General features: G+C 40.9%; 5 protein-coding genes across 8 annotated transcripts; all 5 read left to right on the top strand.

The window, feature by feature from the left end:
* Positions 1-565: 565 nt before the first annotated feature.
* On the top strand, positions 566-2336 carry LOC124202158 (threonine-rich protein-like). Of its 2 annotated transcripts, XM_046598450.1 has the most exons (6): positions 566-716; positions 827-943; positions 1010-1216; positions 1292-1504; positions 1592-1795; positions 1886-2336. In XM_046598450.1, exons 1-6 carry the CDS (start codon positions 654-656, stop codon positions 2129-2131), a joined length of 1050 nt encoding a protein of 349 aa, XP_046454406.1. In that variant the 5' UTR covers positions 566-653; the 3' UTR covers positions 2132-2336. The 2 variants fall into 2 exon arrangements, with proteins under 2 accessions (XP_046454406.1, XP_046454407.1); XM_046598451.1 differs by lacking the exon at positions 1592-1795.
* A 2454-nt stretch (positions 2337-4790) lies between these two features.
* Positions 4791-9771, top strand: LOC124202154. 2 transcript variants are annotated; one of them, XM_046598445.1, is made up of 10 exons: positions 4791-5207; positions 5279-5502; positions 5562-6593; positions 6980-8020; positions 8312-8511; positions 8580-8684; positions 8753-8935; positions 9000-9123; positions 9193-9324; positions 9394-9771. In XM_046598445.1, exons 1-10 carry the CDS (start codon positions 4994-4996, stop codon positions 9550-9552), a joined length of 3414 nt encoding a protein of 1137 aa, XP_046454401.1. In that variant the 5' UTR covers positions 4791-4993; the 3' UTR covers positions 9553-9771. The 2 variants fall into 2 exon arrangements, with proteins under 2 accessions (XP_046454401.1, XP_046454402.1); XM_046598446.1 differs by having other exon boundaries at positions 4829-5207; positions 5288-5502.
* A 374-nt stretch (positions 9772-10145) lies between these two features.
* Positions 10146-12732, top strand: LOC124202153 (homeobox protein HMX3-like). Of its 2 annotated transcripts, none has more exons than XM_046598444.1 (2): positions 10146-12095; positions 12160-12732. In XM_046598444.1, the coding sequence occupies exons 1-2, from the start codon at positions 11703-11705 to the stop codon at positions 12304-12306; spliced, it is 540 nt and encodes a 179-aa protein (XP_046454400.1). In that variant the 5' UTR covers positions 10146-11702; the 3' UTR covers positions 12307-12732. The 2 variants fall into 2 exon arrangements, 1 of the variants encoding a protein (XP_046454400.1); XR_006877949.1 differs by having other exon boundaries at positions 10152-12095.
* Positions 12733-15171: 2439 nt separating this feature from the next.
* LOC124202152 (facilitated trehalose transporter Tret1-2 homolog) lies at positions 15172-17937 on the top strand. Its single transcript, XM_046598442.1, has 7 exons — positions 15172-15336; positions 15698-15758; positions 15841-15912; positions 15985-16208; positions 16275-16525; positions 16594-16879; positions 16944-17937. Exons 1-7 carry the CDS (start codon positions 15292-15294, stop codon positions 17652-17654), a joined length of 1650 nt encoding a protein of 549 aa, XP_046454398.1. The 5' UTR covers positions 15172-15291; the 3' UTR covers positions 17655-17937.
* A 1815-nt stretch (positions 17938-19752) lies between these two features.
* LOC124202151 (facilitated trehalose transporter Tret1-2 homolog) lies at positions 19753-23067 on the top strand. The gene is made up of 7 exons (XM_046598441.1): positions 19753-19919; positions 20624-20684; positions 20762-20833; positions 20900-21123; positions 21199-21449; positions 21515-21797; positions 21864-23067. Exons 1-7 carry the CDS (start codon positions 19869-19871, stop codon positions 22572-22574), a joined length of 1653 nt encoding a protein of 550 aa, XP_046454397.1. The 5' UTR covers positions 19753-19868; the 3' UTR covers positions 22575-23067.
* Positions 23068-24834: the final 1767 nt, after the last annotated feature.

Genomic DNA, 24834 nt, shown 5'->3' with positions numbered 1-24834 from the left:
CGACATTCCTTTTGCAGATTCAAATTGATTAATGCGATTAATGCTTAGTTAAATTTTTGTTGCTCCTCTATGGAACCATGCGGAGTCACCAATGTTAAAATTTAGAATAATAAAACCTAATAAGTCGCTTTCCTGGAATTTTTTTCTTTTTTTAAAAGATAATTTTCACCGCTATAGAAACTTCAATTTGAATTCATGTTTATACCTATCGCTGCCAAATAATGTGCGACATTGACATATTTGTTTTGCGCTTATTTGTGGAATAAATACCGCACCAACCACACGAAAACAGGTAAAAGGCCAATGGACAATGGGGCATGAAACTCGTTGCTGGTCTTTATTTGCATAGTGATAACTTGCAAAACACCGGTACAATAAGATTCGTGTTACCAACGCTTGAAATCTGTGAGTAATATTACCGCATCCAGATGTGCGGTTAGATTTGGACTTTACACAGACGTCAGCCGAATTCATTTTCAAAGAAAATTTTATTTTCCCTTTTTTGCTCATGGAATCTGTTGTGCTGACTGGCCACAGATAATCAATTTAAACTAGAATGACGTGTTCACAAATGATGGGTATATAAGATGGCTGAAATCCGCTAAGTTATCACAATCCTTGTGTAGTATCCAATCGAGATAGACATCTACAAAATGTTCCGCTACGGCCTTTTATTGCTGATCGCTTGCAGCGTCGCTGCAGTTGCTGCGGAAGAGGTAAAATTCCATTTTAATTAGATCTAATATAATTTGATCAAATAAGCTAAATAAGAAAAGAATTTTAAAATATGACATAACAATTTTGTGGAACCCTTTTTAAAATATAGTGGAATGTCGAAGACAGACAACTGGCATGTGCTGGAACTTTGGTCACCAACGCTGATGGAACACGATCATGTGTCACGCAAATCGGTGTCTCTAGCACTGGCTACCCCATCTACAAAGTAATAAATTGTTAGCAAACAATATTTGATATCTAATGCTATTTATTTTTAATATGGAAAATATAGGTTACCAACCAAAACACTGGAGTCACCACTTACGTCACACAGACCGGAGTCAGCCCTACTGGCCAGCCCATCTTCAACACCTCTAACACTTACCCGATGACCAACTACGTCAACACTTGCACCGGCACACTGGTGACAAACAGCGACGGCACTCGATCCTGCGTTACCCAAGTCGGCACATCCAGCCTCGGCTACCCCATTAACACCGTACATAATTTTAAAAGAATTACACACATTATAGTTTTTAATTGCAAATTCAACTTTTTGATCGACACGAAATAGGTGACCAACTTGAACACTGGTGTCACCAGCTACGTCACACAAACCGGCGTGAACGCATCCGGCCAACCGGCTTACAGCGTGACTCCCACCTATCCCGCCAGCACCACCACTGCTGCCACTACCTGCGCTGGTACCACGGTGACCAATAGCGATGGCACTCGATCCTGCGTGACTCAAGTTGGAACATCCAACACCGGCTACCCCATTAACCAAGTAAACTATTGAGATTTTACATCATCTGCAAATGCAATTCACATTTCTAGATAAGTCGCATAATGAATAATAATTTAATCAATACAGGTGACCAACTTGAACACCGGAGCCACCAATTACGTGCAACAGACGGGAGTGAGCCCCACCAATCAACCGACCTACTGCAAACCCGCTACGTACCCTGTCAACACCAACTACGCCTGTGCTGGCACCACGGTGACCAATAGTGACGGCACCAAATCCTGCGTGACTCAAGTTGGAACATCCACCAGTGGCTACCCTATTTCACAAGTATAAAAAAATATTGACTTTTGAGCTAAATTTTTAGTTATCGCGATCCATCAGGTTTTCTAATACATTACATCATGTAAATATAAATAGGTTACCAACTTGAACACCGGCGTCACCAGCTACGTTGAACAGACCGGCATCAGCTCAACTGGCCAGCCAACCTACAGCGTCACTCCTTACTTCCCAACGAATTCTCTTGCTACCACCACGGTTGCTCCTACCACTACCACAGCTGCCCCCACAACAACTGCTGCTCCCGTAACTACGGCTGCTCCTGTAACTACTGTTGCTCCCGTAACTACTGCTGCTCCCGTGCCCAATCCTTTCGTTTACTAAGTACCCGATTATCCCCAGCCTTTAAAGTAATAACAGTTAATAACAAACATACGCCATCGACTTGATGCGATTTACTTGCATCATGCAATCGTGTAGTCCTTTATTGACTTTATTTATACTTGAGGTTTCCCTGCTGTTACGCTGATGGAATAATGGTAAATGGTTTAAATGCTTCTGTTTTTAAATACACAGAGCTATGCAACAATTACGCCTAGTCTTGTTAAATTGTGGAATTTTTAAATGTTATTCAATCGTTTTATCATTTCTTCTCAAAAACATTTTGAGCGCGTCCATCCCGCTCTCGCCCAAGACCTAGAGCCAAGATTTCATTTATTGTCTAGTTAGAAACGTTACCGCTAGATGCGTTTCTTTCAGGCTTCTAGCTCTGTTGGTCCTACATCTGTATTTCATGGTCGCTATGTCACATGTTGTTTACAAAGAAAAGAAGGTAAATGGCATGTAAATGGTAAAACCTGCTGTCAAATTTCGAGATAAATAAAATAATAATGGGTAAAGTTTTTTTTAGTCATGTATAAAAGCTTGTGGACTACAATGATCAAGAATCCAAGATCAGTTTCAGCTGGTTTCAGTTTCCAGAACTTTCAACATTTACTCATCTTATCCATTTGACAGAATTGGTCAAAAATGTCATCCAAGCTTAGATAGGAAATAGTTCTGAAAGCAGAAACTGAAGTAAGTCAGTCCTTTCGATAAACTTTTCTCTGATTTCACGAAATGTTTCTGTTTGCAGCCCCACGTACTTTCAACTTGACTGTTTGATGAATGAATGTGTCTCTTTTACTTTAAAGTCAGATCAATGCTGCCAAGCTTCAAGTACAGCTCATGGAGATCCTGCTGATATCAACTCCACACAATTCTGTAGAACCTGCGTAAGATCTCACTTTCTATGCATTTTCAATAGCTGAAAATCAAATTAACAGCCCACAACTTGACTCCTTGGATAATCGTCCAGAAGAACGCAGTCCCCTTCATGTGTATTTGGTCAAGAAGTTAATAAGGCAGTTTCTCCCTCAAATCTTTCGACAACTTGTGTGAAACGGCCAATCTCAAAGAAGGAGGTATCAACGTACCTACGTGTTACCTGTCTTCACGATGCATACCGGAAGATGCCAATTACCAACACCGTTTTATAGAAGAAATAAGACTGAGCATCGAGCCGAGCACTCGACAAGTTTCAACGCCTTTTGTAACGGTAAGAGCTTGACTTTGCAAAACGACTTTCGCGAGTTTCCAATTTGAAAATGAGAAACCCATTTTGAAAAGGCTTTAATAGACTGTAGCCTCTTGTTAATTTTTCTCTCTGTCTGATGGGTTTATATTTTCGCTTAAACTGAAAGGACTCTATTGGAAATGCTAAGATGTAAATAGTGATTAAGACCTTTTTCATGATGCCTACCTGCTGTGATATTTTAAACACGCGATGTTCTATTTGGTAGCGAACCGGTACTTTACTAATCAATAAACTCATTTTTATAGGACGGCGATAACAAGACCTTGAAAACCAATTTCTCTGCCTCAATACGCTATGAGGGGTTTGCCGCAAACGGAGAAACGAAAACATATGACTGGTGACAACTGAAATCACCACCGGTAAGAAAACACTTGATTATTAAGAAAAAAAAACTAACAAAGGGAATAATAGTAGCGAAAATTTTATTCAAATTCTATTGCAAGGTTCATTAACCTGCTGGCCACTTGGCCAGTGCGTTCTGTTTTTTTAGTGATGCAGTAATGTAGTACGGCAAGAAAAGAAATGTGTCAGCTACAATGAAACAGCTACCAAATATTTAAAAAGAAAAGGAAGTTAGGTAACTCGCAAAATTGAAAATTAATAGCCAGACTCTTGCTTTTAAAAATGCAACTTGACTCATGGTTTTTTTATTTGGCCTCATTCTAATGTTGACACATCGGTCGTTTCAGTTCTGCTTTATAATTTTCTCTTTCAGTTTCTTCTCCATTTTGGCAAAGTTTCAAGAAAGAAAGTGTCGTGTCGTCATCGGTGCATTTGTTAAGAATCAGTCCAAAAGCCCCTTAAAGGCTAAAATTTTCTTTCAAATGAAAGTCATTTCTAATTGCGGAACTTTACAGATTTCAACGTTTCCTTGTTGTAGGTAAGACTAGTGGAAACACGCCAATAAAAAATGGGAATTTTCATCGCCTTTAGGTTAGCACTTCCATTTTAGTTCACGCTGGGTGTTGTTGGTGATGAATCATCAACAAGACCTCCGCCTGATGTGCGGAAGCAAAGAAAAAATCCTCCGGTATCTAATGGAAAGGGAACGGCATTTAAGATCAACTTTGGAAGCGACCGGTTTTTACACATTCCTTATCCGATTCTTTTGCGTCGAATGATTCGAAAAAGAAAGCGGAGAAAACTCGGCGATCTCGTTGTTGTCGATATTACAGGGCGATCACATTAATTCAGAGTCAAAATGAATGAAGACTTAACATTATTACACCGTGGATGGAAGTTCAGAGGAAAACAAAATAACTAGAATAGGTCATTTCAATGTGAAAGTGGCACGGGCACAAAGAAAGCAGTTTCTCTGCAGCATCGCAATCGATTCTTAGCCGGAGCTTTCTCTATTCCCAAAACGGAGAGGTCTTCAGCCCCACAGTCTCTCTCTCTTACCGACACTCCGCCTCTTTTTAGTGACCAACAAATTCTTTAGACATCGTTCAAACGACCAAGACACGGCTTCAGTCGTCTTCTGGGCTTGTTTGACTCCACTCTGTTATCAGAAAAACTCTTGCACTTGACTCACTGACCTTATTTGAATTGTCGTATACTGTTAATTGTATAATTGATTCACATTTTCCTTCAAGGAAATCAAGGCTCAAATGAAATTCAAAATTCTCTGCTTGTGTCTCCTCTTACAAGTGGCCGTTCGGGCAGAAGACGTATGGAAATGGTCCTCTTCGACTCCGCTGGTCTCCACAACGGAAGCTTCTACCACAACCGCCGCCAGCACACAAGAAAGTAGTTTCAGATATGCCGGGTTAACTACTGCGGAAATAGTCGAATCTAATGATTCTTATCATGTTGCAGTCAGCGGTAAAGTACACCTTCAGTTCTTAAAATTTTAAACATCAATTGAAATTTAATTTGTTTTGTTTTGTTTTCAGATGATGCAGGGAAATACTCACCTGCGGCACCAGCCACTAGTCACGAAGTGTTGCCAGAAGTAGACAGTTACATTCCCGTTGATGCTGGAACGGCGTCAGTAAAAGAAACTTACGAAGTCGTTTACGAAGATGTGTCTAGTGAAAAATCTCTTCAAGAGGCCAAAGATAACGAAGCTCGCACTCACCTCAAGGAGAAGCTCTGCAGACTTGGATTGGCCAAAGAGGTACACATCTCAATACTTTCACTTGATTTTTTAAAAATTAATAAAAATTAATTTTGTAGTGTTTCAAATTGGAAGCCAAGTCCTATGGCGTCGGTATCGATCCTTCTGTCGTTTCCTACGTCCAGCCAGTGGCGATTGTTCCGGTTGGAGACCCTGTGCCGGCAGTTCCACTTGGAGTGGGCGTCGGTAAGTTCCGATCAGTTCAACATGGCAAAATCTCAAAAGGCAAATCGAAAGGCCAACCGGCCAGCAGATTTGGAGGTCCTTCACTTCTCCCACTCGGCCCATATGGCGGTAATAGTCTAGGTACTGGTTATGGAGGATTTGGTAGTTTAGGTGGTATTACGTCACTTCCTATACCCGCAAGACTTCCGCCAGCTCCAGTCCAGCATGTCCACCAACATCATCAAGTTGTTTCACCTCCTCAGATCTTAACCGCTCCCTACAGCGCTGCTCCTCCGCCAGTAGTCTACAAATCTCCTCCTTCGTACAATCCTCCGCCCCAAGTTTACCAACCTGCCCAGGCTCCTTCATATAATCCCCCGCCCCAAGTTTACCAACCTGCCCAGGCTCCTTCGTATAATCCCCCGCCCCAAGTCTATCAACCTGCACCTCCAGTTTACCAACCTGCTCAGACTCCTCCTCCACAAGTTTACCAGCCTTCTCCTCCGGCTTACAATCCTCCTTCTCCACCGCGACAAGAATACAACAATCCAGCTCCGGCCCGGCCATACAATCCTCCTCCATCCACGTCATACACCAACGGAGTCAACTCTTACGTCCAGCGAGAACAATGTGTCTGCGTGCCGATTGGGCAGTGTCCCTCTTATGACATTATCGGACGTGAAGCTCGCGACTATCAAATAGATCCTCGATCCAAGTTGAATTTGACTGGCATTATCTCTGATTACGACGAAGAAATTGTCGTTGGCAAAGTGCCGGAAGTACAACCGCAAGTCGCTTCAAGTTCAACGGAAGATTCGATTCGTCCTCGCCGCCAGAATCCTCATCGCAGACAGGCCATTGTCAGAGGCGACATTGATCCTTTAAATGAAGCCGGCGAAATATCTAAGCCAGTTGGCCCTCCAGTCGTAAGTAGATTTACTTGAATCTGAACATTTTTAATTTGATTAGCGTTTGACATGAGAAGTTCTATGATCTTCGTGAAAGCACGTAAGCTAGCGTTTTCCTCTCACTTTCTTATTTATCGTTATTTATACTGATATCTTGTTGGGTCACTAATGCATGCTATTGGTGGTTTGAGGGGACAAATTTTTAAGTATTCCACACCCATTTGCCAACTTATTCCAAGGTAGGATCTGTCATGATTTTGAGCCGGAGGAATTGGAAAATTTGGTGATGGGTAGACAGGATTTCTGACATTTCAATCTGGACAACCATTTGGACACAATTTCGGACTGTCATTGAACAAGAAGGCCAGCAATTAATTGTATAACCATTTCAATATCGAAAACAGGAGAATTCTGAAGATCCTGTCGTAATTACCGGTAAATCGAGGAACTTCAACAGACCGCAGAGGTCAGCCCGAGGGGGGCCGTACGGAGAGGAGGCACCGTTGAACGGACAAGGAATTCAAAGAGTTGGTTTAGCGTTCGAGGACGAAGTTTCCGCCAGAACCCATCATTACGGTTTTGGCAAAGGTTTTAAAAAAGCTTTTGGCAAAGGCTACGGCGTTCCGTTTCCAGTGGCTACACCTGTCGCCGTGCCGCAACCTTACGGAGTACCTTACGCTGTGCCTCAACCTGTACCTGTCCCTCAACCTTACGCTGTACCACAGCCCGTTCCTGTTAGAGTGCCTGTCGTCCAACACGTTCCTGTCCAAGTTCCAGTTCATGTTCCAGTCAGGGTGGAAGTTCCTGTCCATGTTCCAGTTCGTGTAGAAGTCCCTGTCCGAGTTGAAGTCCCTGTACCGGTGGCAGCTCCTTATGCAGTCCCTGTACCGTATGAGCAACCGATCCTGGTCCATCACCACTATCATCGCCAACATTACGCTCCTCCACCGGTGCCTTTTTATCCCCCAAAGGCTTCCGTCTATCATCCAGGGGCTTATCAGCCTCCAGCGTATGGGACTCCCACTCACGGATATAGCGGTCCTGTACCGAGTTACTCCGCTAGCTACGAGCAAGCTGCTTACTATGGAGCAAAGGAAGGATCACCTTCTCCACCAGAAGTCACAGGGCAAACTCAGGGTGTAGGGCAAGTTCACTCGGCAGTGGCAGAAACTAATTCACCTGCGCAATTACAGACAACTGGGTTCGATTCAATCACTGTTCAGGCCGCTCCAAATCGAGGAGCCAGAACTAACGAACAGCAGCCCAGAACTCGAACTAGTGCAGTACGTTTTATTGAATCCCGTTCTGGTCACGCTGAATCCTCCTCCTCTCCTACGGCATCGTCTACCACATCTTCCGCTGTCAAATTCGAATCGGCAAAGAGGAAGCGATCACCTCAGAAGCAATTTGACACTGAAGGAAGCAAACCATCAGAATTCGATGTGGTAAGGTGGCATCCTCCTTTTTGTCCCGTCTGTCGTGAGACACATTACGTGAGACTGCTGTGGTGATGGTAGACAAAGTTCCCTCTTCTTTCTCTCATGTTCCATTCTATACTAATCAGACAACGGTTTTCACTTACAGAAAACTGCTGCGACAAAGTTAAGACACGGAAGGAACGACTATTTGACAACATGACCAACTATATCAACTCATGTTCACATTTTACCTTTTGGCGAAACAGCAAATGACTTGGATTTTAACAAACAGGTTATTGATTTGTACAAAAATTTCAGGATACAGAAGGTCGCCAAGTTGGCGGACAGCAAACTTGTAGCTACTCGCAAGTATGTTGTCGATCTTCGCCGTCATCTAATCGATACTCTGGCGGAGCGCCAGCCGGAACTTGCGGTAAACGAAATCCACAAGGCATCAACGGCCGCATTAAAAGTTTACCCCACTCTGACGGAGAAGCCGAATTTGGCGAATATCCATGGTAATTATTTGAATTGATTTGATTGTTTTTAGATACGATTTTAACGAATTTTTCCTTGTTAATTTCAGGCAAGTTGCTGTTTTGAAGAAAGATCAATACGATAACGTCTACGTTTGTGGAGGAGCTCTAGTCGGACCTTCTCACATCCTCACTGTAGCTCACTGCATAAAAGGGTATTTGCATTATTTAAAATTTTGATTAAATTACAGTCATTTGATTATTTGGTATTTTCCACAAACAGGAATGCTCCTCGTGATTTAAGAATTCGTTTGGGCGAGTGGGATGTCAACCGAGAGTCGGAATTCTATCCGCATATCGAAAGAGACGTTATCTCTGTTATTATCCATCCGGAATACTATCCGGGCAATCTCTACAATGACATTGCCGTCATCAAGTTTGAAGGGGCTGTCGACTTTGGTTACAAGTATACTTAAGTTAAGATGGCGCAATTTCATGTTTCGGTATCTAATTTAAATTTTCTTTTTTAGTCCGCACATTGCTCCGATTTGTGTGCCCCAGAGATATCAAGATTTTGCTGGATCTCGGTGTTGGGTTTCCGGATGGGGAAAAGACGCATTTGAAACTGGAGGAAAATATCAGAATATTCTCAAGGTGAAATAAGGAAATAATTACTAGTTAATGGTCGTAGATATTTAATACAAATATTTTTTAACATTTCAGGAAGTAGACCTAACTGTAGTTGGCAATTCCGAGTGTGAAAACAAATTGCGTCGTACAAGGCTAGGCTACGAATTCAATTTACATTCCGGATTCCTCTGCGCCGGAGGTGAAGAGGGAAAAGATGCCTGCAAGGTATAAAATAGCTGTTATTTAGTTTAACTTTAGTGAAATACCCTCAATAACATTTATTGTATTTTTAAGGGCGATGGTGGAGGCCCGTTGGTGTGCGAGAATCGTGGTAGCTGGTTCCTGGCAGGCCTCGTTAGCTGGGGCATCGGTTGCGGTCAATACGACACTCCCGGTGTTTACACGAAAGTGTCCGAATTCTCCGATTGGGTCCAAAAGACGGTCGTCTTTTGATTTGATCCGTCAACTCATCACTAACTGTATAGTATGTTTAAGAGAAAGGTTTTAATGCAAGTTTTATAAAGACAAATTTGAATGATACTGTTATACATTTTAATTGGATGAAATAATTTTTTTACGACGATGTTTGTCGTTTGTGTGTTAACACAGCTTGTAAGCGGCTGAGCCGCAGTTCAAATTTGAAATTGGGTAATACACATGATCACGATTGTTCGATCTCTTAATTTGTACTTACGCTAGAATTAGTAACATCATTATCCTTATCAAATAAAACATTGTTCTTATATTATTCGTAGTTCATCATTCTTCCCAGTTGTTTATTATTTATTCTTATTCTCTAAACCGGGTGGGTTTAAGTATAATTATTTGCCTTAATTTATCACTTATTTAAAATTGAATAATGTGGGTGTTGCCAAATTGCTGAATACAAATATGAAGTAAAAAACAAGCGATTTATATCATTATATTTTCATGTTATTAATTAAAATAGTAAAAGGAAATAAACAAACTAGAGGAAATATTACTTCCAGAAAAAAAGCATGAAAATTCAATTTAGATTTTCGCTGCGCCGCTGCAACTGCAACAGTGAGTCTCACTTGATTTTGCATTCTCAAAGGGAGGTATCATTCTTTCGTGTGTGCGTTTTTTAACAAATTTAATCTTGTTCATTTGTTCCTGTAAAATGAATGCACTGAACTGTATTAAGGCAAAAGATGTGCCAAAAACTATCACGGTACCAAGAACCGACACTGACAACCCGATTTTAAGTCATTGGTGCAATTCCACGTGTGAGGCTGTTAAACTTTATTTCGAGTGGACGATTCAACATTTTAAACGAGTGAAATATGAAGAAATTGTATCAGATAGTTTTGCAGCAAAAGAAACCCCCTATCTACAGTGGAATCTGCATTTCTTGTCCCATCGACATTTCAAACTCGTGTTGAAGAATGAGGAATCTAATCTTCAAAACGTTGCTCATCCAGTTACATTCGAATATAATTTGTTTATTATAAACACAAAAGGTGATCGAGTTATCTGGAGTAAAGGACTTCATTCGTTTCCCAACAGTGGTAACTTATATATTGAAACGGGCATGCACATGAAAGACTATGACGGTTATCTGACTGATGAAGCTCATTTTACCATGCACTGTCAAATCTTAACTTGGATTAATCGAAAAACCACAACAGGAGAATTTTCACGTGAATTGCCTGTACTTCCTAATAATGACGAACTGATCAACGATTTGAGTGGACTATTCGGAAATGAAAAGCATAGCGATGTTGTTTTCGGTATTCGTGGCCAACAATTCAAGGCCCACAAGAACATCTTATCTGCTAGAAGTTCAGTCTTTTCGGAAATGTTTCAACATGAAGGATTGGAGGCGTCGCATCAGGTCAATATCCAAGACATTGATCCCGAAGTGTTCCAGGAAGTGCTTCGTTTCATTTACACCGGCCATGTGCCATTAACCAAAATGGATGCTTTGGGGCTAAGACTTTTGGCTGCTGGCGAAAAATACCTTCTCAAAAACCTCAAAAACGCTTGCGAAAAACACTTGGTGAATTCGTTATCAGCAGAAAACTGTGTGGAATTTCTCATGGTAGCCAAAAGCCATTCTGCAGATTATTTGAAGAAGAATGCCTTGGATTTTCTTCGTCGTTTCTCTCGTGAAGTGAAGGCGACCAACGCATGGAATAAAGCTCACCCCATTTTCTTGCGTAATATCCATGAGATAGATTTGGCTACTCCACCAGCTTGCAAGAAAAGAAAATAAATCTAAAATCTCCCTCGCAAAACGTTATCCAAATCCAGAAAATATTTTGTATTGTTTTTCACTTAAATTGCATCATCAAAATACCTATCAAAAAGGTTTCTCGCAATCTGGACGATTCCAGACATGTCCTCCATCTTGTTTTTCGCTGTAAGCCCTCCCCCCTTCTTCCTATTCCCTTGATGGCATCCTATTGGCTGTTGAAATTTTCCCTCACCCCCTTTCTTCAACTGTGGGAAAATTCGTCACGTTGCTTGCAACACGAGGTCATTCAGTCTTAGTCTTTCTTGATAGAACGTTCTGTTTCGCGTGGTTATAGCTTGTGGTGATTGCAATATTAACTGAAATTGACTAAAAGATTTGTTTCGAAATGGCTCATTATAATCTTGTGAATGTTGGTGAGTCGATTAGTGACGAGCCTCTCGATTTGAGCATGAAAAAAAGTCGACATGAATTGGAATATGTTCGTGGTCCTCTCGTGGTCCAACCGAACACGTTGCAACCACCAAAAGTCGTGGTGGCTCGAATATGGCAGACTAATGTAGTGATACGTTCACTGATAGAATCCCCGCAACAAGTGCAACAACTGCAACATCCCGAGGTACCGAAGGAGAAGCCCATCCCAAAAGCACAACCCAGGAAAAGGTTTCGTTTCAATCATTACCAGATCGGTATCATGGAACGTGTTTTTGAAATTAAAAAATTTCCATCATCCGCCGAGATCATCGAAACTGCTAATCTGCTCGGTGCAAGTGCCACTCAAGTAAGTGGCACCATTTCTATCTCTAATTTGTGGAAATGACTAAATTTGCATTCATGTTTATTAGGTCAGAAATTGGTTTGCCAGGCGTTGCTCTAAATGGAAGAGAGAGTTCATGCGTTCGGCCAAACTCGTAAGGATCGCTCCGGCCCCTGCACAAGAGTCTTCAACATCTTCATCCTTTCATCCATCATCTTCATCATCAACGTTCTAAAGATGCAGAGGAATCAACAAACATCCAGACTCATCATCCACTTTGACCAGGTTGATGTCCATTCCATTTTGATAACTTCTTCTTACTACTGCGAAACCTCAGAAACGCTTACAGAAAAGAAAGAAATTTCAGTCATTTAGTAAATAGTCAGGTGCTATCATCAAGAATAATGTGTCATGGCCTCCTCCCTTCTTATGTTTAAATAGTGTGTCATTACCTAGAGAATACCCTGTGATAATTAGTGTTTGTTGGATCGCAAGTTTACCTCAGGAAGTCTCTGGGGGAAATCGTTTAATTTGCTAAATATCCATTTTAATTTATGACCAGTTTGTTCGAACGTGTTAACCTAGAGAATCCCGCCCTCGTTGGAAACAAGCGAAAGTTACCTTGTTCTACATTGAGTAAATAAATAATTCAGTACCATCATCACCTTTTCGAATATTCTCAATAGCCATGGCTTGATTTGATAGCGTCCGTCAAAATTAGTAAACATATTGAAGGTTTTTTTTTTAAAATTAACTCCTAATATTTGAATTAAAAGAAACAAAAATGTGTTTTGAAAGAGTAATATTGTATTGAATTTTCATCGAAATTGAAATCATTTATTAAGTGTTTTGAATCCTGATGGGTTCCTTTCCGTGCCATATCTTTAATTATTGCCTTTGAGGTTTTCGAGCTGTAGATTTCGGCATCGATTTATCCCAATTTGCATTGCTGGAGTTTGGTTGTTTATGGTTCTCCCACCATGGTTTGTAATTGGTAGGCCGTTTGATGACCAACGTGTCGTCCAACGATACTGGCGAAATCATAGGCTCTTCTGGATTTATTTCAATCGTTAGCTTTCCGCTTAATCCAGTTGGGCATGGACAACAGTCGCACGGACGCTCGCAATTTTCCACTTCCGGCGGAATCGGCGGAGGAGTCCAGATAGCTGGTCTTCGTTCCCACCAACAGGTAGGATCCTCAGCTTCCGGATGATGACGAACAGTTTTAGCTCTCGAACCTTGCGTCCGCTCCGGGATAACACGAGCTGCAGTTTGAATCCCTTCGTATTTCCAACGTGAATCACGAGGTGGCGATGCCTGGTGTCTTATGGCCGCATTGTCGCACTCGCAGTAGTTTTCGTTGTCACTCATTTCACGCTGGAAGAACGATGGCAAGATTTTTCGCTGAGAAGAATGTTTGTGATTAGATGGGGCATCTAATTTGATTTGTAACGCGCATCTCGGGCTTTATATGCACAATGCATGGTAACTTGGTAACGGCAAGTCAAGAAACCGTACAAAATCATTCGAAATATGATTAATTACGTTCGATTTGATTGATTTTGTGAATATTTTCGTTTTCTCTTGAATTTTTCACACATTTTTCGTTTAATTTGACTTATGTAACAGTAGTTTTATCTTATATAAAAGTCGTGTATACTCAGACCAGCTGAGATCTTTGGTGGAGATGTTTAACTATTTTAGTTCAGAGTTTCTCATAGAGTATGTGAGTAAAATTATAATGACCATGTTCGCCGCTAGTGGCCAATTACAAATGCCGCGGAAATTTTTTAAAAAATTCAGAGTCGATATTTATTCATTATGGTCGGTGGACTTGAATGTCAAGTACTAGGAACAACTAATGCCTGTGCTCCATAATAAATAGGATCCATATGAAATGCAGCATATAATGCGGCCCGACCGTGGCGAAATCAAGAACGGTGTAAACCATTCTGGTGTCTGTGTGCGTCACAGTTGGCTCTTCACTATTTGCTTTTTAGTTTTCACTCGTGAGCTCCATAGCAAATTGTTTTTTTCAGACGCTCTATCATGTTGCTTAGCGCTATTGGCCTACTTGCTTCTAGTTTTATAGGACAGGTCAATAATAAAATGGATGTATAATTTGTACATCTTACCTGTTGACTAAACTTTTTGAATGTTAACGAAATTACTGAAAAAGTTAGATGGGGCCCTTTTACGTGAAAAGTCCTTTAATTATCCGCATTTCATTTCGACATTATTGCTTAATTCTTTTATTTGCTTTGATTGCCTGGGTTTTGTTTTTGTGGGAGTATATCTCATTTTAGTGACGCTCGTCTTCCTGCTTGACATTTCCCCTTGACTTAATATTCGCGGTGCTAGCAGAATATAAATTTATGGGATAAATCCAGCGGACGAGACGAAATCCTAAAGAATAGGGGGGCGTATTGTTGTCCCAGTTGTTTATGTAATAGAGCTCAGCTTTCGGTTGGTTATGTTCCTGTTTCTGGCCGTCGTCGTCTTCATTGCTTATTCCGGCTGATACGCCAACGTCCCTTTAATTCTGATGGGCGAATTCTTATTTCTATCCTTCTCGGTAAGGTTTTTGTTGTAGAATTAGTGAATAACCGTGAATAACTCAGTTACAGGTAATGGGCGTGGTACTTGACACAATTAATCAAATGTATCGTGATTAGCTTGTTAAGATTGATTGTTAGAAAGCATTTTCTGGAATCAATCAGTTCTCTACCGACTGGAAAAACAAAAATATTATTTTATTACACAGTCGAATTTCGGACGTTTGTAGATTGTGGGAAAAATTGTCCTGCGAGATCTTTAGTGTGATTAGCACGTACTCAAACGCGGACGTGATCAACAATAATAGAAATATTATTAATGAAAACAAGTTTTAGAAAACAAAACAGAATCGCTCGATGGGCGGTTTGAACGAGTGGGAATTGGCTAGCGTTCCAGTAGAGGGTTTTAACCTTTTAAGTGCGTGTACCATGAGTTAGCATCTATTAGAATTAGTTCTAATGGGAGTACCTCTGACGTAGGAGCACCTTTGTCCGTAACACCTGTATTTTGCCCATCTGGATCTTTATATAAAGGTAGCTACTTGCTAAAGCCAGTGTTTTACGGCGAATGAGATTGTCATCTCGACAAGCATCAGTAACGCTGTGCAACGATCGAAACTTTTTCTCAGAAAACGGTTAGTTAATTCCCACTTGACGTCTTGACAATGTTGAAAAACGTTATGAAAAATCCGCACAAGGTTTTACCTCAAGTAAGTCCCACTGGGTGTCCTAAATAATTGTTTTCTTATTTGGTTCAACCGTGCAAATTAAAAACTAAATTTTATGAATGTCGAACCAGAGCCGATGAACTCCGGAAAGGTTTATTTTTTTCTCTTTCCTTATTATCTCGTACATATCCTGTGGCACTGGATAAGACATGCATTTTGAATAATTATTTGATTATTCAGCTCTATAAAGTCAGTTGCGGTCGATCTGGTGTCATTGGAGTTGACAGTACGCTTAAGTTACTTATTGCTCGCTTCATTTGTTTCAAGTCATTTAATAATTAGGAATTACCCGAGTTATTGTGTTGCCATTTAGCTAGTTGTAATGTGAGTGTCGTGTGCATAGTTACTTGCTGCAGTGGTCGGGTCTTGGGGATTCTTCTGTACGGGAGTTGTACGCGGATGGAGTAGGTTGCCCATTTCCATTCATCAAGCATGCCATTATGCATGCCAGTATCAATTAATTAATCTCCTTACTCTCTTGTATAGGTTCACCTGGGATTCCGTCTCTCAATGCGACCAAGAATTTTGACATCGAGGCGTCAGACATTGCATGGATTGGTAAGATTGAATAATAATCAACTTTCTAACTAGTTAGCACATGGGCATAAATTAACATTGGAATTGTTACAGCCTCCATGCCCCCGTTGTGCGCCCTAGTTGGAGCCTTGCTGATTAGTTACCCTCTCCAACATTTCGGTAGGAGGAAAACTCTCATTGGATTGTGCCCTCCGTTCTTTATCGGCTTCTTGCTGATGGGATTGGCATTTTTCGGACGTCACAAAGCAATGCTCTACGTCGGCCGGTTGATGACCGGCTTAGTCAATGGAGCACTCACTCCATCATCACAGATTTACGTAAGGCATTTGTACAAAGAGAATGAATCATTTACCAATCCTTTACGTTATTTTTGCTCCTTCCAGATTAGCGAATGCTCTTCTCCTCGTATTCGTGGCACTCTCAGCTCTCTGACGGCCAGCGCTTTGGCCATGGGCATCCTGGTGTCCTACATTATTGGTGCCTTTGTCGACTGGTGGATCCTGTCTCTCATATTAACCATCTTTCCCCTGATGTTGCTAACTGGAATGATCTTCGTTCCGGAAACACCAATTTGGCTTATTTCTCATAAGCGGGAGGATGAAGCTCGGTGCGCTCTACAGCGTCTGCGTGGAAAGTAAAAACTTGCTGTTTAGTCATAGTTTGGATTGTTTCTATATTGTATTTTCGTGTTTCTTATTCAAGACGAACGAATATCGATGCCGAATTTCTGAGGATACAGGAAAACCAAGCTAAGAATAAGGATAAAAAGCATAAAATTCAGCCGAAGGAACTGTTGAAAGGATCAGTTTTGAAACCGCTCAGTATTTCTTTGGGTATCATGTTCTTCCAGCAGTTCACCGGCATTAACGCCATGGTATTCTACACGGTGAGCATTTTCAAATCGGCTGGATCCTCAATCGATGGTCGCTACGCCACCATTATCATCGGATTCGTCCAGCTTATCGCCACGGCAGCATCTGGATTTTTTGTAAGCAAATTTAGCATTCGATTTTGTTTGTTTCTTACGACTTTTATCCGATTGCTTTAATTAGGTGGATCGATATGGACGCCGGATTCTTTTACTAGGATCCGCCGCAATCGTGTCATGTTCATTGGCATCCATGGGGGCTTTCTTCTACATGCAAGCACAATGGGGACCCGCTCTGGCCACTGAGAAACTCGGATGGTTGCCGTTGTTGTCCCTCGTTGTCTTTTTCATCGCTTATTCCGGCGGATATTCCAACGTTCCTTTCATTCTGATGGGCGAATTGTTTCCGTCCCGTTATCGCTCCATCCTCGGTCCGCTCAGCTCTTCGTTCAACTTGTGCTGCACCTTCATTGTCGTTCGCAGTTTCCCCGTCATGCAAATTTCGATGGAGAAATACGGCGCCTTTTGGTTCTTCATGTGCTGCACCATGCTGGGCATCGTCTTTGTCTACTTCCTCCTGCCGGAGACCAAAGGCAAAACCCTGGAAGACATTGAGAAAATCTTTTCCAAGAAATACAACGCCGATGGTACGTTGAAGACACCGGAAGTGCAGCCGGACAATTACTCGGATGGGAAAACGGCGTCCATCGGTTCGTCTGGAATTCAAATGAAACCAACTCGTTCGTCTCTCCGTCAGCAGAAAAGCAACTCCAACGACAGTGTTGCTTTGGAAAGCGGCAATGGGATCACGACATTGGCTGTAAATCCAATCATCGATTCAGACGACGAAAAGGAGGACGATGGTTCCCTCGTTACGGCACCTAATGGCCATTAGCTGTGAACCTTAAAAAACACGGCATGACACTTCACAGAATGGACATTGTTTATTGCAGATTGTCGTTTTTTATTTTGTCGACTAAAAGAAGGAAACGTGCCTATTACCATTGTCAATTTATTTGTGTTCACGACTTTGGCACTTGTTGCTTTAAATTATACATAACCCAATTTGTTTTTTAATGTCTTCTAGTTGTTATTGTTTATTTTTCTATAATGGCAAAAATGTATCGTTGAAACAACCCAAACACGAAGACTGTTTGTATAAATTGGTTTTAAATTGATGAAAAATCACTGAACTATCGAAAACTCAGGTTAACTAAGTGCTACTATCGTTTTATGACATTATAGCATATTGATTTTTGGTTTGAATTGTTTGCTTTGAGAGTTATTGTGGCGGGTTGACTGAAGTGTCGTCTGCTTTAGTTTTATTTACAAGTTTCCTAAAAGAGACGAAGTTCAAGATTATAAAGAAAAAGGAACGATTACTGTTTTGTAAACGTACCGTGGCAGCACATAGAATCACTTGATACATTATGCTGTTTGGCAGGTAAATAAAACTATGGGAGCTAAATAGAAGAGTTAAACCTGTTGTAACTTGTTTGTGAAATGTTAGTTAGCAGCTAGCATGTAGGTATAGCTAAGCCCCCTGCGTCGATGCATGACAGTTTGTTGGCACTTAACCTTTTCCTCTGTGCACATTTTAAGCCAGTGCCAGCCATCATTACAAGATATGAGTTTTGCTTGTGCTGGTATTGACTTGTCGTTATCAGCAACAATCTCAGCTTCATCGTTTAAGTAATGATTTTACTTTTATTATCTGTGACCTGCTAGATATTTTAACAATGTATGAGTTGCATAAACACAGTGTATTACATAAGGCAACCTTCAATCCTCATGTTTATTAGGATTTACCACCCACTATCTCATTTTCAACTTTTCTTTATACTTGTTGTTTATTCTCTAAATCTTATTCGTAACCCATTTAATATTTTTTAATTAGATAAAGAGCATCCCGTTTTATTGGAGAAACTATCGATGTCGGTCGAGTTACGGATCTCTTCTTCCCCTTATTTCTTTAAACGTCTTCGTGTACACCCATGTGTGTGTGGGTGTATTCACGAGGACACCCTTTCTTCCATTACACGCCTGAAAAATGTAATTCGACTCTTCAGCGGATGGAGAACTTGTGCATAATGCCTGGCCGTATTTAAGGTAGGAAAATCTCTATTCTTCCTTTTCGACTATTTGGTGGCGTCGGTTATAAATCGTGACATATATTTGTTTTAATCATTTTTTGGTGGGGTGGTGGTTTGTATAGTTCTCATATAAATCGATAGATAACAGTTTACACACTAGTATTGATTTTACTCTAAAAGAAATTGCTAATGCATTTCCCTCGAGTCGAAAAAAGGTGACCATTTCCTGATATTTAATTTCTCTCGTTCTCCCCTCCGTTCGGATGTGGATTTTTCATGATTTCGCTTTTGGTATTCAGGGCACGGACGATTCTGTTTTGTCCAGCGGACAGCAGCAGAACTATGCGAAGTAACTTGACATAGAAAAACTTGGATCGACCTTGATAGGAATTAATTGCTATTATTGATCGAATCAGACCTATCATCTCTCACGCTTCTGTGTTACTCCTCCAGAATATTGATGAATCTTAACTGTAGTTGACATTGGCAATATCCAGCCCAGAATTCTTTGCAACAGGCTACTGGTTTGCATGGATGGATGATTCATTAATCATCGTGATCATATTACCCAAAAAGTTGCCAAACGAAAGTGTGTTGTCTGTCGCAGTGTATATTCATTCATCCGCTAAATTATGACGTCATCGTTGCGTAACGCTTGGCCAATCGTCGCAGGAATTGTCCCGGAGAATCGTTAATAGTCAAATCTGGTTAATAGCAGGTCTAGCCTCTAGGACAAACGTGACTTATACAAATGAGGATTGAGACAAGTCAGTGCGTTTCAGAAAATCCAGTTTGCGACTGAGAACAAGCCAGAGCCGGCTATGCTGGGTGTAGCAGAGTCCAAACGGATCCTTTTACCATGTAATAGGATATCGTATAAAAAGCCAATACGCCCACTGCAATCGACTATATTCGAGGAAGGCAGAGACTGTGATCACGACAGCTGTACAAACGCTCTGTGCAACTGAAACTTGTTTTTTTCCGAACGACAGAAAGAGACTTGTACGATTTGAAAAATGAAGTTGTTGAAACACGTCATGAAAAATCCTCACAAGGTGTTGCCTCAAGTAAGTTTCTTTTAAGTTTTGTTCATTTCTTACTTTCTAAAACGAGAGAGACTTTGTATTGATTTTCTTGTAATGATGGTGTAGTTATTTGTATCTATTTGGGCCGTATACTGATAATAACGATAAACTTACGTAATTTAATCTAATATTTTTAATACATTTCTTTTACACCCACCTCTGAATCTTTTAGCTAAGCGTCAACCCAACCGGATCCTGTCTAATTATCGTCGTAACATATTCTTGTGTTACCAACACAAAACGATACAAATGCGCTCTTAAAATATTCACCGGGGCCCAGCTGAAATCTGATCATTGCTCAATGCTCATTCAAGCGAAATAATTGGCTGTCCATTATTCAAAAGCTGAAACGTTTTATTCATATGGACAACATTTTCGCTAAATCTTAACATATCTCCTGTGGCATTTAGTATGGCGTGCATTCGGAATTTTATTTTTCCGCGATTGAGAAACTTTGCCGCCGATTGAGTGTCATTGGAGTTTATAATGTTGGGTATAGATATAAAGGTTATACCCAATGTTATTAGTTCGACATATTATATCTCCTGCGTCTTGTAAAAGCTTTATCTTATATCATTTACGCACGTATGTTCACGCTTACTTTGAATAGTTGTTGGCTAATTAATTAAATGCATTTGGCGAACGGACGTCATACACTTTCTAATTTACCAAGTTACATTTTTTAGCTGGGCGCAGCGGCTATCGGATCTTGGGGATTCTTCTGCACGGGAACGGTTCGCGGATGGAGTAAGTCCCCATCTATAATATGAAAATTTTAAATCAAAATTAATTACGGAATTTGTTTTATGTTTTATCGTGTATAGGTTCACCGGGAATTCCTTCGCTAAACGCCACCAAGAACTTTGAGATCGATGCGACTGAAATGGCTTGGATTGGTAATTCATTATTAAAGTATACATTTCTAATACATTTAATGGAATGTTAATTGGGCGATTTTACAGCCGCTATGCCGCCATTGTGTGCCCTTGCCGGAGCTTTACTCATCGGCTACCCCATGCAACGATATGGCAGAAGAACGGCACTCATAGGATTGAGTGTTCCATTCTTTTTGGGCTTTATTCTGATGGGTTTCACGTATCTTGTGCAACACAAAGCCATTCTCTTTATCGGTCGTCTCATGTCCGGCTTGATGAACGGAGCAGCGACGCCAGCATCACAGATTTACGTAATAATAGGCGACATTATCCGCTTGAGAGTGACCCTTTTTCATCATCAAAATTTCAATTTTTGCTCCTTACAGATTAGCGAATGCTCTTCTCCTCGTATTCGTGGCACTCTCAGTTCTTTTACGGCCAGCGCTTTGGCTCTGGGCATCCTGGTGGCTTACATCATCGGCGCCTTTGTCGACTGGTGGATCCTGGCGTTCATTCTGAGCATGTTCCCCATGATTTTATTCACTGGTATGATTTTCATGCCAGAGACTCCCGTCTGGCTCATTTCCCACAACCGAGAAGATGACGCCAAAAAGGCACTGCAGCGCCTGCGCGGAAAGTATGTCCATTCCTTTGCAGTTTTACCTGTTCTTCATTCACCTGACTTTGTTTTGTATTCATCAGGCGGACAGACATTGAAGCTGAATTTCAGCGGATGAAAGAAAATCAAGCGAAAAACAGCCAGCAGCAACAGATCCAGCCGAGGGAATTATTGAAAGGATCGGTTTTGAAACCACTCGGAATTTCTATGGGCATCATGTTCTTCCAGCAGTTCACCGGCATCAACGCCATGATCTTCTACACTGTCAGCATCTTCAAATCGGCCGGAACGACACTTGATGGCCGCTACGCCACCATTATCATCGGTTTCGTTCAGCTTTTCGCCACAGCTGGATCAGGATTCTTGGTAAGGCCTTGATAAATCCTTTCTAAAATTCAATCGATAATAACAAAACACTTTAATTCACCTCAGGTGGACCGTTTTGGACGTCGTTTCCTTCTACTTTCATCCGCCACGATTGTTTCGTGTTCATTGGCAGCCATGGGGGCTTTCTTCTACATGCAAGCGCAATGGGGACCCGCTCTGGCCACTGAGAAACTCGGATGGTTGCCGTTATTGTCCCTCGTCGTCTTTTTCATCGCCTATTCCGGCGGATATTCCAACGTTCCTTTCATTCTGATGGGCGAAATGTTTCCGTCCCGTTATCGCTCCATTCTCGGTCCACTCAGCTCTTCGTTCAACTTGTGCTGCACGTTCACCGTCGTTCGCAGTTTCCCCGTCATGCAAATCTCGATGGAGAAATACGGAGCCTTTTGGTTCTTCATGTGCTGCACCTTGCTGGGCATTGTCTTTGTCTACTTTCTCCTTCCGGAGACCAAAGGCAAAACCCTCGAAGACATTGAGAAACTCTTCTCCAAGAAATACAACGCCGATGGTACGTTGAAGATACCGGAAGTGCAGCCGGACAACTACTCGGATGGGAAAACGGCGTCCATCGGTTCGACTGGAATTCAAATGAAACCGAGTCGTTCGTCTCTCCGCCAGCAGAAAGGCGGTCAGAACGGGGGTGCCGCTTTGGAAAATGGTAACGGAATCACGACATTGGCTATAAATCCGATCGTCGATTCAGAGGACGAAGATGAGGAAGATGAATCTCTTGTCGCCGCACCAGGTGGACACTAATCGACAGGTGGCATAATTTGGATCGTATATCGACACTGCAATCGATTAACAATAAGAAAAAATCGCTGAAATCACCCGAAAAATGGGATAACGTGTTCAAATGTTATTAAATTAGCCCGTACTGGCTCAAGACGAAGTTACAATTTACCCCCTACTCGTTCCTATAGCTAAATCTTATTGTATTGTACAAAAATTGATCGCAACGATGTGTTGGCTTTTGAATTTGATTTTGTTGTGTAAGAGTACAAATGTTTTGTTTTTTTTTAAACCAAAATTGATAGCGTAAAATTATTGAATGGGTTCATTGTCTATCAGTCAGTACACGTCTGATTCCCTGATACCAGTATTAACTGTTGCCTAATTAGGCTCTTTAAATTCCTCTCGTCAAACTGTATTCCAATTTCCAACACATGTCGATGGCACATTCAACCTTGTTGATGGCAGTCCAAGATCATTCTGCTTTGTAGCTTCAAATAAACAAATTACCCTTCAATCTTTAAGCGTTACTAAATAGGTAAGCTATTTTACATGGCAAATTACGTTCGCCTGCACGGATACGAATGGGTTTTGTTGATTCCGCAGCTTAAAAGGTTTGTCTTATCTTGGTACCACCTTAAAATCAATTTCGTTTGATTCAGATAGCTCACGCTTTAACTATCTTTTTTATTTTTTTCCCGCAGCAATTTCCTTGAGAGTCCCTCGGAATACGCCTATACATCACCATGACGACAGAGCAAGGATGTGGTACTACGTGACATTCCGTGAACAAGTAATTGATTTTTCTTTCTAATGCTGTTGGGTAGAAAGTTAGTTCACCCATTAAAATGAATGCCAGGAACCATTCTATAATTGAATAGAATAGTATAGACTCAAAAACTTTCTCAACCAGTGTGAGTCTTGAATGTAATAAATGTATTATTACCGTCACTTTGTCTAGTCATATTACTAAATTATATACTTTGTTGGATACCAATTTCGTTTCGATCGCGGAGATCACAGTTTTTTAAAAATGAATAATTAAATTCCTGTGTGACAAGGCCTTTTTTTTTATAAGCTAAAACGGCTCTCCTGTATATCTTTCTATAGATTATTCTCCAAAGACCGGCGGTATCCAATTATTCTTGCAAGCTAATCTCCTACGCCTTTTTTGTAGAAATCAAAGTTCAACTTCAGAGAAAACATATAGGCTTCTTAATATGTTGTCAGCCGTAGGATTTCTTTATTTTTGGTTGACTTGAAATCCTCTTGCTTCCAATCTCGACCCACGCAGGGTCGAGTTTGATGTTTCAAAGCTCTTAAAAAAAAGTTTCCCGGCTCAAAACTAAACTATACATCGTTCAACATATACGGGAGGAGCTATGCGATACCCTATACTGTACTGGTTCATAATTTTGTTTTTGAATCTAAACAAGATACGAGTTTGTTCTCTAAAGGGAGGCTCTGAAACAGGAAAACAATTGAAAGAATAAGCGGTGTGATTAATGCTACATCATCTAGTTTAACAACAGAACGGCAATAAACGCACGTTAGTGAAGCGTTATTTCTTTAAAAAAGCGACGAGACATAACAAGCATAGGTTTGAAACATTTAATGTCGCACGTGTGCCCGATTCATCCTACACATATATAGTCGAAAATCAATGGAGTGTGTAATTGTTTCGCGTTCACTCGGAATTATTTGTAGCTTTACGCGGCATGGTGCACCCGGAGAAGGGCGTCGGCATGAGTTGTAATATAGTAGGTTCGTAATATGGTTGTTTGCGTTGCCAGGAAACAACGGGAATTTTGTGCAGTCAAACACAGACTTCATTATCAGAAGTAGAAACACATTTTTGATAGAATAACATCACCTAATATTTTATCTGCCATCCATAAAGCCGATTGTTCGTGGACCTTCCCTGTTGCTCGTTAAAAAAAATTATTCTTTTTTGCTAATATAATTATTTAACTTCCCTTTTTTTTTTAATTTTAAGACTAGTATGTTTATTAATGTTTTCCAAGTTTCAGGACGCCAAATTTTGCTTGAATTTGAGCTTGGCGCTTGACTGGAGACGCCGGGAGGGAATAGAAGTACATTTGGCAATGGCGCTAATGGCTGCCCGAAAAATAGGATAACATGAGATTATAAAAATTTGTCGCGTCGTCTCACAGAATTGAATTCCTTATGTAATGCTGATTAACAGGTATATAACTTTAAAAATTTGAATACAAATGCAATAATTACGGGAGCTTATACAAGCTCCAAACTTGAAAATGTTCCT

Source organism: Daphnia pulex, chromosome 9 (assembly GCF_021134715.1).
Source record: "Daphnia pulex isolate KAP4 chromosome 9, ASM2113471v1".
NCBI classification, from domain to species: domain Eukaryota; kingdom Metazoa; phylum Arthropoda; class Branchiopoda; order Diplostraca; family Daphniidae; genus Daphnia; species Daphnia pulex.
Note: the sequence above shows the minus strand (reverse complement) of the source record. Positions and strands in the feature narration are given on the sequence as shown.

Bases quoted from the DNA above. Each gene is read 5' to 3' on its own strand.
- LOC124202158 (XM_046598450.1), top strand. From the start codon at position 654: ATGTTCCGCTACGGCCTTTTATTGCTGATCGCTTGCAGCGTCGCTGCA. The intron at 944-1,009 runs GTAATAAATTGT...TGGAAAATATAG, and splicing joins CTGGCTACCCCATCTACAAA to GTTACCAACCAAAACACTGG. The intron at 1,505-1,591 runs GTAAACTATTGA...TAATCAATACAG, and splicing joins CCGGCTACCCCATTAACCAA to GTGACCAACTTGAACACCGG.
- LOC124202154 (XM_046598445.1), top strand. From the start codon at position 4,994: ATGAAATTCAAAATTCTCTGCTTGTGTCTCCTCTTACAAGTGGCCGTT. The intron at 8,021-8,311 runs GTAAGGTGGCAT...CAAAAATTTCAG, and splicing joins AACCATCAGAATTCGATGTG to GATACAGAAGGTCGCCAAGT. The intron at 9,325-9,393 runs GTATAAAATAGC...TGTATTTTTAAG, and splicing joins AGGGAAAAGATGCCTGCAAG to GGCGATGGTGGAGGCCCGTT.
- LOC124202153 (XM_046598444.1), top strand. From the start codon at position 11,703: ATGGCTCATTATAATCTTGTGAATGTTGGTGAGTCGATTAGTGACGAG. The intron at 12,096-12,159 runs GTAAGTGGCACC...CATGTTTATTAG, and splicing joins TCGGTGCAAGTGCCACTCAA to GTCAGAAATTGGTTTGCCAG.
- LOC124202152 (XM_046598442.1), top strand. From the start codon at position 15,292: ATGTTGAAAAACGTTATGAAAAATCCGCACAAGGTTTTACCTCAA. The intron at 15,759-15,840 runs GTAGGTTGCCCA...TCTCTTGTATAG, and splicing joins GGGAGTTGTACGCGGATGGA to GTTCACCTGGGATTCCGTCT. The intron at 16,880-16,943 runs GTAAGCAAATTT...TGCTTTAATTAG, and splicing joins CGGCAGCATCTGGATTTTTT to GTGGATCGATATGGACGCCG.
- LOC124202151 (XM_046598441.1), top strand. From the start codon at position 19,869: ATGAAGTTGTTGAAACACGTCATGAAAAATCCTCACAAGGTGTTGCCT. The intron at 19,920-20,623 runs GTAAGTTTCTTT...TACATTTTTTAG, and splicing joins CTCACAAGGTGTTGCCTCAA to CTGGGCGCAGCGGCTATCGG. The intron at 20,685-20,761 runs GTAAGTCCCCAT...TATCGTGTATAG, and splicing joins GGGAACGGTTCGCGGATGGA to GTTCACCGGGAATTCCTTCG.